Here is a 17,147-nt window from a genome sequence, read left to right on the forward strand (position 1 = left end):
TACTAACAAGCAGTTCTCAAATTGAAGTCAGCCCTTCTCTGGTCTTGTATCTTCTCTGTCCCACATCCACAGACTTTTAAACTAGCAATGCTGCAATGTATAATATATCGCCAAATATTGCCATATGTATCAATAATAAACATAATTAAACATTGTTTAAAAATTCCTGAAAAACATTCGTCTTGAACTGTCTTCCCAACGCTCGTCAAATTTACACATTGGCTGCTGATCCCACCACTCTGAACCAAATCGTCTAACACCCAAAGCAAGACAAGATTACCCAGTGCTCCTCCTTCCAGACCTTTCCACTTACCAATATCAAGCACATTACCTAAATCACTTATCCCTTGATGTTAGATTCCACCCTCAGTGTTGGATCTCACCAACTAAGCATTTATTCTCCCATTCCCTCTTCACATCATCCATTTTCTCTTTAAATGTCCATCAAGACTCCAAGTCTTCAGACTTGTGCTCTTTGTCATCTGTACTTTCAGAATGGCAAAGCTCATAGAAACATTTGGGGTTCAGTACATGTTTTAGTCAGATGACAACCAAATTCATCTCTGGCCCAATTGTTACCCATTTACTAGACAAAATCCAGAGGAGTATCACCTATGCTTACTTTCCCTTGCTCTTAAAAAATTATCACTCTGATGCTGTCTCCTGAAGATGGCGTTCGAGCAGCTCTGTTGCCTCCAATGCTGTAGAAATGTTGTGGTCACCTACCCACATAACTGCAGCAGCTACTCATTTACTCTAGTGGTAATTCCTGATCAACTCAGAAGACCCTTAAAGTACATCTACCACCAAGGATTGTAAACCAAGCACACTAACATACTGGTGTGCACCCCCTCTGACAGGATCCACTCTTCTTTAAGCTTCCAATGCCCTTGTTTGAGGGAAAAAAGGCTTAACAGCTATGTAGACCGGAACCCCTCAGGCTCAGTTGCATAATTTTTAAAAGCCTATTTTTTGCAAAAACCAGTGGGAGGGGGAGTGCTTTTTCACACAAATAGTCTTTGAATCTGCAGTACAGAGGTGCTCTGGTGACAACCCCAGGGTGCTTTCAGGCTCATTAGATAATTTTGAAAGTTGATTTTAGCAGTTAAAAAGAATATAACCACAGTCATTTTGAAGGTAGATTTCCTTTAAAGGGGTTGGATACTTTACCTCATGTTTTTGCAATGTGCAGGAGGCAGGATATTGGGTAATTTACCAATATACATATATTAACATTTCTGCTCCGCTTTCTTGATATGTAAAGTGAAACTTCCCATCCATTATGTCATCAGCCAAACATTCTTGACCATAAAATGACTGCAGGTGGAGGGTCATGTGATCTCTATCTGTCCATGACCAATCCCGTGACGAGGACCTTAAGATAGCATTCATGAATATAAGATAAAGGTCTTGGCAGGGTGATTTTCTGGCAGTTTTTATACATCACAGTAGAATCGCGGCACCCTAAGGTCTCCCTGGAAATACGAATGAACCCTAGACCTGACTCCTGTCGGTGGAAGTAAGAATTAGCTTTCTGTCACAAAGGAGACGGCTGAGCCTCCTCACTGAGATTCAGAGAACTGTAGGGAAATCTGTGTTGACTCATCTCTGGCTGGTCTTGTGATGCTGTGCTGAAGCATCATTGAACTGGCAGCAAATCTAACATGAGGAGAAAGAATAATCTTTTTTTGTACTTAAAGCACAAGTGTAAGAGAGTGCACAGTCCTGTGGTGGGCGCAGGAAGAGAGATTTGAGTTTTCATGCCTGGTCTCATTTGATGATCACATGGTTTTGTATAATATATTTTTCATTTAGCTGAGTGTAAGCCTAGAAGCTTCAAAGTTAATCTTGATCTACATTATCTTCAGGAAACTCACCAGCCAAGTCTTTTAAAGTTTAGCTACCACTAGGATGAAGGATTATAAACCAAGTACACTTACATGTTAGTATGCCCCCCACCCCCTCTGGCAGAATACACTCTTATTTTAGCTTCTTAAGATCTTGTTCTCACCAAAAAAAGTTTTAAAAAATTATGCAAATCTTCCGTGCTGGTCATAATAGAGAAGACTGGTAAATTAAGTCACCAACTTGTCCCAACCCCTTGAAGAGTCACATTTGTGTTCAATAGCAACTGATCGGCAAATATGCACTGCATGCAGAGGAGACCTGTCAGCAGTAGTTTTCACATTCTCATAGGAGTTCTATAGGAAGGCACAGGTCGCCAACGCAGCAGGAACAGGGCGAATGAAATTGATGCGTCAGTGTATAGTCTGTCGATAACAGATATTACACAGATGGGGCACATTCTTTTTAGGTGTAAACTGCTAGCACAGGTATGTAAGAAGTGTCTGCACCACAAATGTGTCCCAGCTGCACTAAGCATCATGCAACACAAATTAGGGGGTGTTCCAGTGCTCAGTCAGCCCTATATAAAAGGTGCACCACAAAAAAGTTGATGAGCAGGAAAGCAAGAGATTCATTAAGCTCGATCTTCATGAATCTGTCGCACATTCTTAGTAGATGTGCCCCAGTGAGTCCTTATTGGTGCTTTGTGTTCAATAGCTCTTCATTGAGACTGGAACAAGGGGACTACTATTTTCCCCATGTCTAACGTGCAATAAAAACACTGCACACAGGGAAGAACCCACAAACCTGCAAATTTTGTAAATGCTCTCCAAAATGACACAGTCATGTACAAGATTTTTTAGATCTGTTCTTAAAGGGGTTTTCCCACGAACACAAGTTAGGCCCTACGGTGGTGATGAGTGAGGAGACCGAGAGATCACGAAAACGAGGGGTTCCATGTACCTCCGTTGAACCCCTCATCGCTCCATCAGAGTAATTGAGCAGACAGCCGCGCATAACAGTTCTGCTCCATTAGTCTCTATGGAGCTGACAAAACAGTAAGCCTTTTTGTGGGAAGGTGAAACCCAACAAGGTGAGCAGTTGGTAGAATGATTTACTATACCCAGATTCTTCTCCCCCAACCCCAGAAATAAGAACAAAAAAGCATTAACATACACTCGTTTTCACAACAAGAAATAAAATCCCATTTGTTGCTGGCCATGTTTATTTGTCTTAAATAGGGGACCCAATAGTACACAAATAGTATGCAAAATTCAGAGGCAAAACAAGTTTCCAGGGAATTTAGATACTACATGCTTTTCTTCTCATGCAGGTTTGAAAACAAAATTAAAAGGGATTTCAGTAAAAACGTACAATAAAAGTAGGGGAAGGGGGGATCTTACATAGACAAATCTTACAGTAATGTTGTACCATAATTAACTCCATGCACGCCATTCTTAGCATTACAATAAAAAAAATGAAATAAAAAATATTCTAGGAGTATTTAATATATAAGCAATTCCTATGGTTTTTGTAGAGATCTTCCAAGAGCTTTGAAAATACAAACTCCTACACACAGTGAGAACTTTCCTTGAAATGAAAACACTTAGGTGAAAAGAAAAGTGAAGACACAGCTTGTTAATATGCAGAATAAATATACAAGAATGTAAACGTAACTACAAATAAAAGACTTGGACAACCTAAGGCCTTCTAGATGTCCCAGTATAGTGTTAAATAATAGGCCATACCGAGTTGTTTCACAACCAGAGAGATGGAAGTTGCCCAGCCTGCTGCTAAACCATTCAAGACTTCCAATTCTCAAAAAAGTGTAATACAATAAATAAAATACTGCATATTAAAACACTTCACTACATAGGATGCAATCCAGAACATTTATAAATATCTCTGCAATTTCTCATTTAGGAATAGCTACTATAATAATGCTGGCTTAACAGAGGTGCATGATGGATAGCACTACTGGTGGCCGATAAGAGACCACTGTTACCTTGAGGTAGATAACACATGCATACCAAAATCTGCATTCTTCAGTTGCTGCTGGTATCATGTGTTTCAAGAAATGGATATGAAAAATAAACTCATCTAAAACACAATGCTCAAACATAAAATATGAAACTGACATTTCCATGGAAAAATGTCTCACTGTGTTACATCAAGGCAATATCATTTGATAATGAAAAACAAAGCAATTGATTTAAATTTCGTCTTCATTTAGTGCATTTTTCCTGTCGCCACCTATGTTGCATCATTTCGTTTTTTTTCCTTGTGTGCAAATGCCATGCCAGTTTAAAATGAAGATGTAGAAAGAAATTCTAGATTGTAAAAACAATGGTAAACAAAAACTAAAGGTTAAACACAAACTAAAAATACTATTCAAGTAAGAAAAAAAATTATGTAGCAAGAGAACAAAATAGTAACCAAAAAAAAAACAAAAACCACAAACACACATGGGACAATGAACAGAGGATACGCAAAGAAAAATGAGTGTTTCAGTTAAGATGTTTTAGAATGCTGCTGTAGGTTTTCCGGGGAATTTGTGGAGACGATTTCATGACAGAAGGGGTCAATGTGGCTTGAATTGATTTAAGGGGTGAGCTGAGAGGATTTTGGAATTGGGGAATACCAATACAATCCAGCTGTTGGCCAAGAAAAAGGTCGGCACTAAAACTCAAGATGTCCTCATCGTTCTCTTTACCCCCAACCTTATCATCTTCTGCTGGCTCAGGATCTAACACTTCTATCTCTTCTTTCTTACTAAATAAGCTGTCTAAGTAACCTGTATAGGCATTTTCCTTTTCAACATGATCATCTTTTCTTACTTCACAACAGAACTGGTCTTTAAGGAAGCAGTCTTCACCACTTATGATCGGACTGTCCCAGGAATTTTGGTTGAGTGCACCCAATTGTGCCAAGTTGGCCATACCCTTCTCCTGTTTTTCTAGGCTTACAGACTTTGATATTAAGGATTTGTATTCAAGTTGTGGGACAGAGCTATTCAAGTCGTTGAGTAAATCTACACTGGAAGAATCATTCTGCAAACTGAGCTCAATGGTACCTGCTATAAATGAATCAAAGTCAAATTCCTTACGCTTCTCCCTTTCTTTATCAACTAGCTGCTGGGAAGCCTCCTTTAGAGCTATCTGAGCTTTCACCAGACCATTTCGTTCACATTTTGATTTGCCCTTTTTATCAGACCTCTCCTTACTTTGCTCTTTCCAGTTAGACAGATCTATTATAAGTTTTGGCTCATAATAATGATTTACTTCAGTCTCCCTCCACACTAGATTATCTAGATAAGAAGAGGACCTCATTTTGAAGTTACAAGTATTACTACACTCTAGATCACAATATTTGTTCTCGTGGTGATTTGAGTATTGCCAAGATGGTTCTGTCAAAAAATATGGGTCAAAGGCTGGATCTTCTAAATACTTTTCCCGATCTCCATCTAGATATTTCCGAGGGTCAACCTGAACCTCTTCCTCATCACTTCCATCAGAAAGAGCCCTTGGATCACGCTGGACTTCATCGGCTTCAAAATGATTGTGTATAGGCCAATCGTGGTCTGAATACTGACTATCATGATATCTAGAAGGAAAGAAACATTCTTAGTTCTCGTTTCATGTGATAACATAAAGGATGCATCAAGCAAATAAATTCAATCACCACAAACATGAGTAAATTCACAGCTTGTAGGTAAAAATATATACATGTGTAACAATAATTCAAGTTACCTTTCACAGTTATAAACAAGGCTGTGGTTGTCCTCCATCAGTAAAATATCATCCACTTCATCTTCTATATGAAAAGGATGACTGGAGATTGGCTCATCTAGTGGAAATGAATAGATGCTCATGTATGGGTGAGACAAAGCGTCTTCTGCTGTTAGTCTGTCCATAGGACTGAAGGTCAAAATTTGCTGCAGAAAATCGAGTGCTGTTTAAGTGAAAAAGAAAGTACCAGTTAACAATCTTATTTTTTCTCCATCTAGAACTATAATGCTTACATGCAAACAGAATTTATTGACCATCAGTTTTGAGAGCTCACCATCTGCGCTGATATCTGGGAGCAGCTGTGTCAAAGGAGTGTGTGGCACAGTCATATCATTTTTTATATAGACTGGGATGACACTGAGAAGTTCTTGTCTATCTTCTTCATGTACAACAGGTATAGACTCCAAGATCAGCTGCATCTGCTCAAGTTCATGAGCCCCTTTATAAAGGAAAAGCACATAGTAATAAGTTACAAGCTGAAGAGAAGTTACAAGCCACTCAGAAGAGAAGCCTGATTATCTAAATAAGTCAACAGAGCAGGAGTGCACAACCTATGGCCCGCAGACCCTCGAGGGGGAAGGGGGGGTATAATAGAACTGAGGGCATAGGGGGCAGTATTATAGTAGTTATATTCTGGCACATAGGGAGTGGTATTTTAGTAGTTAAATTCTTGCAGATGGGGGCAGTATTATAGTAGTTATATTCTTGTGCATAGGGGGTAGTATTATAGTAGTTATATTCTTGTGCATAGGGGGTAGTATTATAGTAGTTATATTCTTGTACATAGGGGCAGTATTATAGTAGTTATATTCTTGTACATAGGGGCAGTATTATAGTAGTTATATTCTTGTACATAGGGGCAGTATTATAGTAGTTATATTCCTGTACATAGGGGGCAGTATTATAGTAGTTGTTATATTCTTGTACATAGGGGGCAGTATTATAGTAGTTGTTATATTCTTTTACATAGGGGGCAGTATTATAGTAGTTGTTATATTCTTTTACATAGGGGGCAGTATTATAGTAGTTATATTCTTGTACATAGGGGCAGCATTATAGTAGTTATATTCTTGTACATAGGGGCAGCATTATAGTAGTTATATTCTTGTACATAGGGGCAGCATTATAGTAGTTATATTCTTGTACATAGGGGCAGCATTATAGTAGTTATATTCTTGTACATAGGGGCAGCATTATAGTAGTTATATTCTTGTACATAGGGGCAGTATTATAGTAGTTATATTCTTGTACATAGGGGCAGTATTATAGTAGTTATATTCTTGTACATAGGGGCAGTATTATAGTAGTTATATTCTTGTACATAGGGGCAGTATTATAGTAGTTATATTCTTGTACATAGGGGCAGTATTATAGTAGTTATATTCTTGTACATAGGGGCAGTATTATAGTAGTTATATTCTTGAGCATAGGGGATGTTATTTTAGTAGTTATATTCTTTTCACCTCAGGCAGAAAAAAGGCAAGAATCTTCCCTGTGCAGCAGATAATAAGTAAGAATACCTGAATGGCTGCAGGTAGAACACAGTACTGGGGTCTAACAGAGCCCCATGCATGCAGCTAGTTATTCACAATTATTACCCTTCTGCATGGGTTCAGACAATTTCCATCATTATTATAGTCTTGTTTTTCCACCGTATTGTAGTTTGCTCAGGGGTCTATGTTACTTTTTGTACAAATACAGTACGAGGCACTAGTGGTTTCTGGGAGGAATTCGCTTTCTAATGTGCAGTCCCCTGAAGGGTAGCGGGGTAAGACAATGCGTCTCTCGGACTGAAAAAGGTTATGCACCCCTGCAATAGAGAAATCAAATAGACACAGGGATTTAAATATACCCATCATGTAATGAAGATACTATAAATTTGCATGAGTTATTTTCTACTCACGAAAAACAACTTAATCACTGATGGTCCGACTGCTGTAACCGAAAGGGGCCTGAAATTGTTGCTCAGAGATGAGCAGCATTGCCCTGTTATCTTATAGATGAGAAGGACCCCATCTCATCTTTTCCTAATAACTTGGGGTCACAGCAGTTGGTCTCGAGTGATCAGGCACTTGTGAGAATTATTGGTAGGAGAAAATCCATGTAAGGTTAATATTTTGCACAAAATACTGTTTCTTGTCAACTACAATGTCATCACCGGCTTAACAAAGGACACTAAACAATAAAACAAATCCATTAATAAGAATGTATACAATTACAAGAAGGACTTCACAATATAACTATTACATTCTTAATAAAACAATCTACCTGCAAACAGAGTCTTTCCGGTCAGCATCTCAGCAAAAATGCATCCGGCCGCCCACATGTCAATTGCTTTTGTGTAATTGTTGGGGGAAAGTAAAAGGCGAGGAGATCTGTACCATTTAGTGACAAGACCTTCAGAAAGATGTCCCTGGGTAAAATAAAACAAAGAAACAAGTTATTACATAATCTTAAAAACTGAAAATTACCTTGGCAAAGCATAGCTAAAGGCTCATAAAATGTGAATGGATAGGTATCATTCTTTATTGGCATCTGTGAGAACTGGGCACGGCAACTTACAGCCAAAATGACAGTCAGTTATTAGTATGCAGTGATGAGAACCTTTTTAGGCAAATTCACAGAAAATCCATATTTTAGTGACATAAAATAAAAACAAAACATAAGTAAGAATTAATCACAGGCAGCTCATGGTAACAAACAGCACTAGCCTTGTCCCTAAACAACAGTGTATACTGCCGAAATCCCTACAGATGTTCTCCAGTAATTATACTGCATAACAGGATGTACACAGAGCGAATGACAAATCTCTGAAGCCTCATTTGTTTCATCTCACTCTGGAACAGCTTTACTTAATGAAAAGTGTGCACTACCCCAGACAATGGATGGTGTAAACATATCAAAGTTTGTTAGCCCTGGCATGTGAATTGTACAGCGCTTGTACAGTACAGCAGCAAAAAAGCTATAATTCTGCACATGTAAATACACCCTAAAGGTTGTATTAGTGAAGCAGTAAAAGACATCTCCTGCCTGTCTGGAGTCATTGAGATCTTGCCTGCAATGAAATTGCCAAGCACAGTCTACCTACCTAACATGGTATGAATAGTGTACATCTACACATGTGTATACGCAGGGCATCCATTGGCTTCACACTTTGTTACAACTCAGGCCATCACAATCTTGCAGTAATGTGGCTTCAGGCATTTAGTCAGTGATTGCTGACGTATGGTTTCTTCAGAGTGCATTATAATGTGCATTCCTATATGCACTGGCTAGTCTCTAGGAGTAATCTACACCCATTAGCCATACAGCACCTGCCTAATCTTGTGTAGGCCCCATAGATCAGACTTGTTTTTCTAGCACATCTTAACAGATGCCCAACTGTACTGAGGCAGAGTCAACACCATGAACTCAGTCATGTTCACCAATCTTATATTGAACATATTCTTGAGGTAGGGCCCAGGCACATTATCCAAGTCACTTCCATAAAGGGAATACTCCTCTTATGGATCCTAAAGTTTTGTATAGACACATTACTTTAAAGAAATTTTTGCCTGAGTAGCGATTCTGTGGTAACAGACTAGGCAGTATGGTCTTCTGTCCCCCAACAGTTCTGGTAGAGAATCCACATGAATCTCCCACTATGACAGTGTCTCCGACGCACAAGCGGCGTGAATGCCCAGCCTGTCACATTTACTTTAGTCTCTGCAAGAAAACCGGCAAAGACTATAGCAATAAATTCTGCCAGTTCTGATTTGGTCTTGAGACCGAGTTTGCGCCCATATTCCCCCCATTTTCTGTATCATGGTTATGTCAGAAACCCATTTATGGTACATCATTAAGAAAAGCAAAGAATGCAGTTCATATAACACACCCCATTTGAAATTAACAGGTCACTCACCTTATGAGAATAATGGGGATCCATTATACGTGCAAGACCAAAGTCTCCAATCTTTACCACCAGGTCTTCAGTGTTTATGAAGAGGTTTGCTGGCTTGAGATCTCTGTGTAGCACATTAGCTGAATGGATGTACTTGAGCCCACGTAACAGCTGGTACATGAAGAGCCGGGCATGCTCTTCGCGTAGAGGGCCTTGCTCAAGAAGTTTGGCTAGATCGGTCTCCATATACTCCTGAACAATGTAAACAGAGTTCAGCTCGGTTAGGGAGCTCACATCATCGGTTAAGAGCATTCCATTGGGGCCAAGGATTTCGTATACTTTAACAATGTTTTCATGATCAAGTCTCCGGATAATTTTGATCTCCCGCAGAGCATGTTTGACGCTCTGAGGATCTGTCAGGACAATCTTCTTCACAGCTACTCGCTTATCACAGTCATTGTCAACAGCAGAAAAAACTAAGCCATTCCCACCATAGCCAAGCGGTTTTAGGTCCATATACCGGGAGCCCAAATCAAACCCATGAATGTTCATGAGACTTTCAAACTTTTCGGCCATTTTGGCTACTATTCTCCAGAAATTTTCACTTTTTTTCCGAAAAACCACAACGACAAACAGCAGCTAGCTTCTAAAGAAAAGGTTTCATACACCTTACAAAATACTCTTCTTTAGAATGGTTCGCTCCAACTATCAAATCATATCAGCCTGCCAGGCCTGGTGTATCCCTCAAGCAGTTACACTAAAGCTCAGTTTTGACTGTATAAAAATGACAGTATTCATAGTTCACAAAAGATGCAGCATTCCAGCAAACATCAACCAAAACACTCACCGAAAGTGAAACGGAATGAAATGACATACTATGCACACGCTTCTACTGTGCAAAACAAGGTAACATGAAACATAAACGTGAATAAATATGCAAGAAATAGGCTTCTATGAACATCCTCCTCACAGTGCAGATACATTCAGTGTTGAACTGGTCCTGAGCAGCGGCATTCTATGGTGCTGGTAAGCACTAGAAATTTTGTTGTTTTTTTTAAATATTTTCTATACAGTGCATCCGAAGAGGAAAACGTGGCAGACTTGAAATTAAACAGGAGTTTGCCTGTTAATGATCAGGTGGCTCCAGCTCACCACAATCACAATCAAAGCTGCTATCCATCTTATTCTCACAAACCCTGCAAGAGAAAAGAACAGGACATTAGCATCATGGAGAATATATATCCTCAAACAGATCACATGGAGGACACATGGAAATGAGCAATGATAAAAATAAATGGTAAACACCTAACCTTTCAGATGAAAAAAGGTGAGAAATGGTACAAATACAAATGGTAGTGTATACACGAAGTACAACGCCAAGACTTGTACTCCAGCATTTGTTAGCAGGTATTTCCTCTGCTGGCTCTTTAATCTAATTCTCAGGTGTCCCCGAGCCGGAGGTGGAGATCAGCTACTATGATGTCTACCATCAGGAGACTCTGTCACTCAGAAGCAGCAGCAACAACATACAAGACGTGATGGAGAACTCCTGAATACAGTTAATGTGAATACGGCACTTGGTGGAAGTCTGGTCTGGCATAAATATTTTACAGAAACCTAACACTACACAGAGCCTTGGACTCTGAGCAATACAGGATTACAGGGTCTGTACCAATATTGCAAGTTATCCCCAAGCAGCAGGGTTCGGACCCTCACCATAAATTGATGAAGTGACAGGTTGAGCATGTGTCCTGCAGCTCCATTGCATGGGAATGACACTGATAACTCTGGCTCCCCTATACTACTTATACACATGCTCCCCCTTATGCCCCAACTGCCAGCGAGAACGACAAAACTGTTCCCTGGATCACTGGTGGTCCACATTTCTTGCTCATTTAGGAAAACAAATTTTTTTTTCCTCACAGTTCAGAGCTCACCATAACCTCCGGAGAAACTGACTGCATGTTTAATCTAGATCTAGGAGCTTTTGTACATTGGGTACAGTACAGCCGTCTTCCCCCCTCTCAGTACTGACTGACCTAATATAACCTTCCCATGTCGGGTGCAAACTGGTTTAACTTTATGAAATCATGCAGAACACTATTACATTATCTATTCCAGTTCACTCATTAGCTTGATTATAGGGATACCCTATTATTCCTTGTGTTTCCAACCTCAGTATATGTCACATTTGATACTATGATTTTTATTCTGTATCTACTTTTCTGTCCTAGTACACGGAATTCCCACAATATTAATTGTGTATTCCCATCTCATAAAGTATATCCCCAAATATCCCAATTCACCTCTGGGACTCCCAACGATCTTGAATATGAAGGGGCCTGTAGTGATGATGCAGTACTGCACTGCAGCTGCTTTATTCTTCAGACCCTCACTCATAAATAGGATATGATATACTAGACTTTCCTCTACATCCATGTATCCTCAGATCAGACTACCAGCATCTAACATTTACATGACTGCAGTAGAGAACACAGAGTAATCCTAGCCTGGGTCACTGCATCTTCCACATACTTGTGTGCTGAGCTGCAGTGACTCATCTCAGCCACTACAAAGAGAACAAAGCCCAGCTTCTGACTCAGTTCTCTGCCATCGTGGGTGTGTTGAAAAACTGTAAAACCACTCCTACAATCTGCATATAAATTAAAATAAAGATTTCACTGCAATCTGCCAACAGATTTTCACTGTTAAGTCATTTTTGTAACATATGGGACCTCACCTAAAACCCAATTGTTTAACTTGTACCTTATAGAAGACCCTTGTAACTTCAAAGACAATGGAGGGGGGGGGGGGGGGGAAATCAACATTCTGTTTGATACATTAAATCCAACACAGCGGGCAGTCTGATGGGTATCCCCACAAAAGACTCTCTCCCTTTAGGATAAGCAATTGGTCACCACTCTTCCCCCTCCAACTACTTTAAATTACATTAGACACCATTGTCTAACTTTGTTGGCTTTGTATAAATATCATGAATTTTCTGGACCTGAAATTTTGATGCCCCATCCTAACGACAACCAATACATATCAGACTGGTGTAGGTCCAATACCAAGTAGAGGTATTTAACAGAAAAAAACAGGAAGCATAGACAGCCCCATTCCCTGTGTAGTGGCTGAATCATGTTACTGCAGCTTGGCTGATTACTACAATAAGAACAAATGATCTGTAGGGTGATTGGTATTGGACACCCACCAATCTTATATTCAGGATGGGTCATCAATCCCTTTAAGCTGGCTTGCTTTGCACAGTCAATTTGTTAATTAGTCAATAATTTTATTAGTCTAAGAGTTGAGAAAGTATCGGAAATGCTGGCACAGCTAGTGAGGAGATCTGACCATATACAGTAGACTTGTTATACCAAGTACCGTGTCCCCACACATTGGCTACATGTGGTGCTGTGTAGAGTATAGAATGGACCCTGTTCTGGTAGCAGATCCATAATATGTGGTGCTGTGCCTGGCGTAGAATGGACACTGTTCTGGTAACAGAACCATAACATGTGGTTTGCCTCGCGTTCTGGAAGCCGTGTGGTACTGAGCATGGTGTAGAAAAGGTTCTGGTAGCAGACCCTTAGCACGTGGTGCTGGCTCTGCTTGTGAAAGCTATGTGGTGCTGTGTATGGTGTAAAATGGACACTGTTCTGGTAGCAGGTCCATAACATGTGGTTCTGGCTCTGGAAGCTACATGGTGCTGTGTATGGTGTAGACTGGACACGGTTCTGGTAGCAGGTCCATAAGATGTAGTGCTGGCTCTGAAAGCTATGTGGTGCTGTGTATGGTGTAGAATGGACACTGTTCTGGTAGCAGGTCCATAAGATGTGGTGCTCTGTATGATGTAGAAAGGGTTCTGGTAGCAGATCCATAAGATGTGGTACAGTGTAGACTGGACACGGTTCTGGTAGCAGATCCATAAGATGTGGTGCTGTGTATAGTGTAGAATAGACACTGTTCTGGTAGCAGGTCAATAACATTTGGTGCTGGCTCTGAAAGCTATGTGGTGCTGTGTATGGTGTAGAATGGACACTGTTCTGGTAGCAGGTCCATAAGATGTGGTGCTCTGTATGATGTAGAAAGGGTTCTGGTAGCAGATCCATAAGATGTGGTACAGTGTAGACTGGACACGGTTCTGGTAGCAGATCCATAAGATGTGGTGCTGTGTATAGTGTAGAATAGACACTGTTCTGGTAGCAGGTCAATAACATTTGGTGCTGGCTCTGGAAGCTATGTGGTGCTGTGTATGGTGTAGAAAGGGTTCCGGTAGCCGGTCCATAACATGTGGTGCTGGCTCTGGTAGCTATGTGTATGGTGTAGACTGGACACGGTTCTGGTAGCAGGTCCATAACATGTGGTGCTGGCTCTGGTAGCTATGTGTATGTTGTAGACTGGACACAGTTCTGGTAGCAGGTCCATAACATGTGGTGCTGGCTCTGGTAGCTATGTGTATGTTGTAGACTGGACACAGTTCTGGTAGCAGGTCCATAACATGTGGTGCTGTGTATGGTGTAGACTGGACATGGTTCTGGTAGCAGGTCCATAACATGTGGTGCTGTGTATGGTGTAGACTGGACATGGTTCTGGTAGCAGGTCCATAACATGTGTCAGGCTGGGGTCAGCACACACAATCATCTCCTCCATTCATGTGGCAAGCTCTGACGTCACCGGTGACGCACAAGTCCCGGCAATCTGCAGGGAATTCCCGGATGAGCTGTGTCCTCTCCCCGGGCAGGAGCTGCTGGGAGTAGTAGTACCACAGCAGCAGTGAGAGGCTCAGGGCCGGCACTACCGGCCCATGTCGCGTCATGGAAGCAGCTGAGAGTCCACCTCACAACTAGCCTCACTCTAGCGGATATGGAGGTCACACATTACACATCTGACTGGAGGAGGCGGCACAACGTGATGGAACAATACAAGCCGCACTGCCGGTGTGCGGGGGTCCCGTGGCGCTCCATTGGCCGCCTGTACCGGGGGCCGGCTCCTGCACACAGCTGCCGGCCGGGCCACACGTCATTCACTAGCACTACGTACGGTGCTCGCCAGTCACAGCGCCAAATACGTCAGCGTCCACATCCGCTCTCCGGGCCGGTACGCATTCAGCGTAGCTTACAGTACAGCGTCCTCTTACCGCACACTGAAGGTGGCTACGTGGACGGAGACGCAGCGTGTAAACGAGAACTCACGGCCAGTGCGGCTTCCCCGCGTCTATACCCGGGGTCCACACAAAGAGCTATGGGGGAGGGTGGCGGAGAATACAGAATTAAGGCTACAGCCATCCCACGGTACAGGTCCCTGGGAGCCTCCGGGTCCCCGGGGTGTAGAGGCGGGAGGCAGCACAGGGCCGGTATCGGGGCGGTACAGCCGGGAGACACCCGGGGACTCGCCTCCCATTGTTAACTTGCCGGAGACCTGGTTCTCCTGACACAATGGAGACGCCGGCTGCCGGCAGGCAGGGGCAGAGGAGGTGCCGGGGATACTCACAGCTCTCGTCTGTGTCATATGGAGGGAGGACAGGCACCGGGGGCTCCGCGCTGCTGCTCCTCTGATGCGTCTTCTCGCCTGCTCTTTGCCGCAGTCGCCATGTAATCGAACTGCTGAGGGCGGAGACTCGCAGACACCCGATCTGCCGCCTACTGCGTCACCCGGAACGCCCCCTGCAGGCGACAACGTCACCCGGGCGGGAGAATTCAAAACATTCACAGGAAGGGTCACCGGGACAGTGGTGGCACCCTGCTCCCCCTGCTGCCCACCTCACCAGGACAGTGGTGGCACCCTGCTCCCTGCTGCTGCCCACCTCACCAGGACAGTGGTGGCACCCTGCTGCTGTCCACCTCACCAGCACAGTGGTGGCACCCTGCTCCTGCCCATCGCACCAGGACAGTGGTGGCACCCTGCTCCCCGCTGCTGCCCACCTCACCGGGACAGTGGTGGCATCCTGCTCCCCCTGCTGCCCACCTCACCAGCACAGTGGTGGCACCCTGCTGCCCACCTCACCAGGACAGTGGTGGCACCCTGCTCCTGCCCATCGCACCAGGACAGTGGTGGCACCCTACTCCCCGCTGCCGCCCACCTCACCAGGACAGTGGTGGCACCCTGCTCCCCGTTGCCGCCCACCTCACCAGGACAGTGGTGGCGCCCTGCTCCCCGTTGCCGCCCACCTCACCAGGACAGTGGTGGCACTCTGCTCCCCGCTGCTGCCCACCTCACCAGGACAGTGGTGGCACCCTGCTCCCCGCTGCTGCCTACCTCACCAGGACAGTGGTGGCACCCTACTCCCCGCTGCCGCCCACCTCACCAGGACAGTGGTGGCACCCTGCTCCCCGCTGCCGCCCACCTCACCAGGACAGTGGTGGCACCCTGCTCCCCCTGCTGCCCACCTCACCAGGACAGTGGTGGCACCCTGCTCCCTGCTGCTGCCCACCTCACCAGGACAGTGGTGGCACCCTGCTGCTGTCCACCTCACCAGCACAGTGGTGGCACCCTGCTCCTGCCCATCGCACCAGGACAGTGGTGGCACCCTGCTCCCCGCTGCTGCCCACCTCACCGGGACAGTGGTGGCATCCTGCTCCCCCTGCTGCCCACCTCACCAGCACAGTGGTGGCACCCTGCTGCCCACCTCACCAGGACAGTGGTGGCACCCTGCTCCTGCCCATCGCACCAGGACAGTGGTGGCACCCTACTCCCCGCTGCCGCCCACCTCACCAGGACAGTGGTGGCACCCTGCTCCCCGTTGCCGCCCACCTCACCAGGACAGTGGTGGCGCCCTGCTCCCCGTTGCCGCCCACCTCACCAGGACAGTGGTGGCACTCTGCTCCCCGCTGCTGCCCACCTCACCAGGACAGTGGTGGCACCCTGCTCCCCGCTGCTGCCTACCTCACCAGGACAGTGGTGGCACCCTACTCCCCGCTGCCGCCCACCTCACCAGGACAGTGGTGGCACCCTGCTCCCCGCTGCCGCCCACCTCACCAGGACAGTGGTGGCACCCTGCTCCCCGCTGCCGCCCACCTCACCAGGACAGTGGTGGCACCCTGCTCCCCGCTGCCGCCCACCTCACCAGGACAGTGGTGGCACCCTGCTCCCCGCTGCCGCCCACCTCACCAGGACAGTGGTGGCACCCTGCTCCCCGCTGCCGCCCACCTCACCAGGACAGTGGTGGCGCCCTGCTCCCCGCTGCTGCCCACCTCACCAGGACAGTGGTGGCGCCCTGCTCCCCGCTGCCGCCCACCTCACCAGGACAGTGGTGGCACCCTGCTGCCGCCCACCTCACCAGGACAGTGGTGGCACCCTGCTCCCCGCTGCCACCCATCTCACCAGGACAGTGGTGGCACCCTGCTCCCCGCTGCCGCCCATCTCACCAGGACAGTGGTGGCGCCCTGCTCCCCGCTGCTGCCCACCTCACCAGGACAGTGGTGGCGCCCTGCTCCCCGCTGCTGCCCACCTCACCAGGACAGTGGTGGCGCCCTGCTCCCCGCTGCTGCCCACCTCACCAGGACAGTGGTGGCGCCCTGCTCCCCGCTGCTGCCCACCTCGCCAGGACAGTGGTGGCGCCCTGCTCCCCGCTGCTGCCCACCTCACCAGGACAGTGGTGGCACCCTGCTTCCCGCTGCTGCCCACCTCAC

General features: G+C 45.1%; 1 protein-coding gene across 1 annotated transcript; it reads right to left on the reverse strand.

Moving 5' to 3' along the window:
• Positions 1 to 3,052: 3,052 nt before the first annotated feature.
• MAPK6 (mitogen-activated protein kinase 6) lies at positions 3,053 to 15,168 on the reverse strand. Its single transcript, XM_072148211.1, has 6 exons — positions 15,010 to 15,168; positions 9,535 to 10,709; positions 7,902 to 8,046; positions 5,908 to 6,072; positions 5,595 to 5,796; positions 3,053 to 5,448 (listed from the first exon to the last, which is right to left on the reverse strand). The coding sequence occupies exons 2-6, from the start codon at positions 10,087 to 10,089 to the stop codon at positions 4,353 to 4,355; spliced, it is 2,163 nt and encodes a 720-aa protein (XP_072004312.1). The 5' UTR covers positions 10,090 to 10,709; positions 15,010 to 15,168; the 3' UTR covers positions 3,053 to 4,352.
• Positions 15,169 to 17,147: the final 1,979 nt, after the last annotated feature.

The sequence above is a fragment of the Engystomops pustulosus genome, chromosome 4 (assembly GCF_040894005.1).
Source record: "Engystomops pustulosus chromosome 4, aEngPut4.maternal, whole genome shotgun sequence".
Classification (NCBI taxonomy): Eukaryota; Metazoa; Chordata; class Amphibia; order Anura; family Leptodactylidae; genus Engystomops; species Engystomops pustulosus.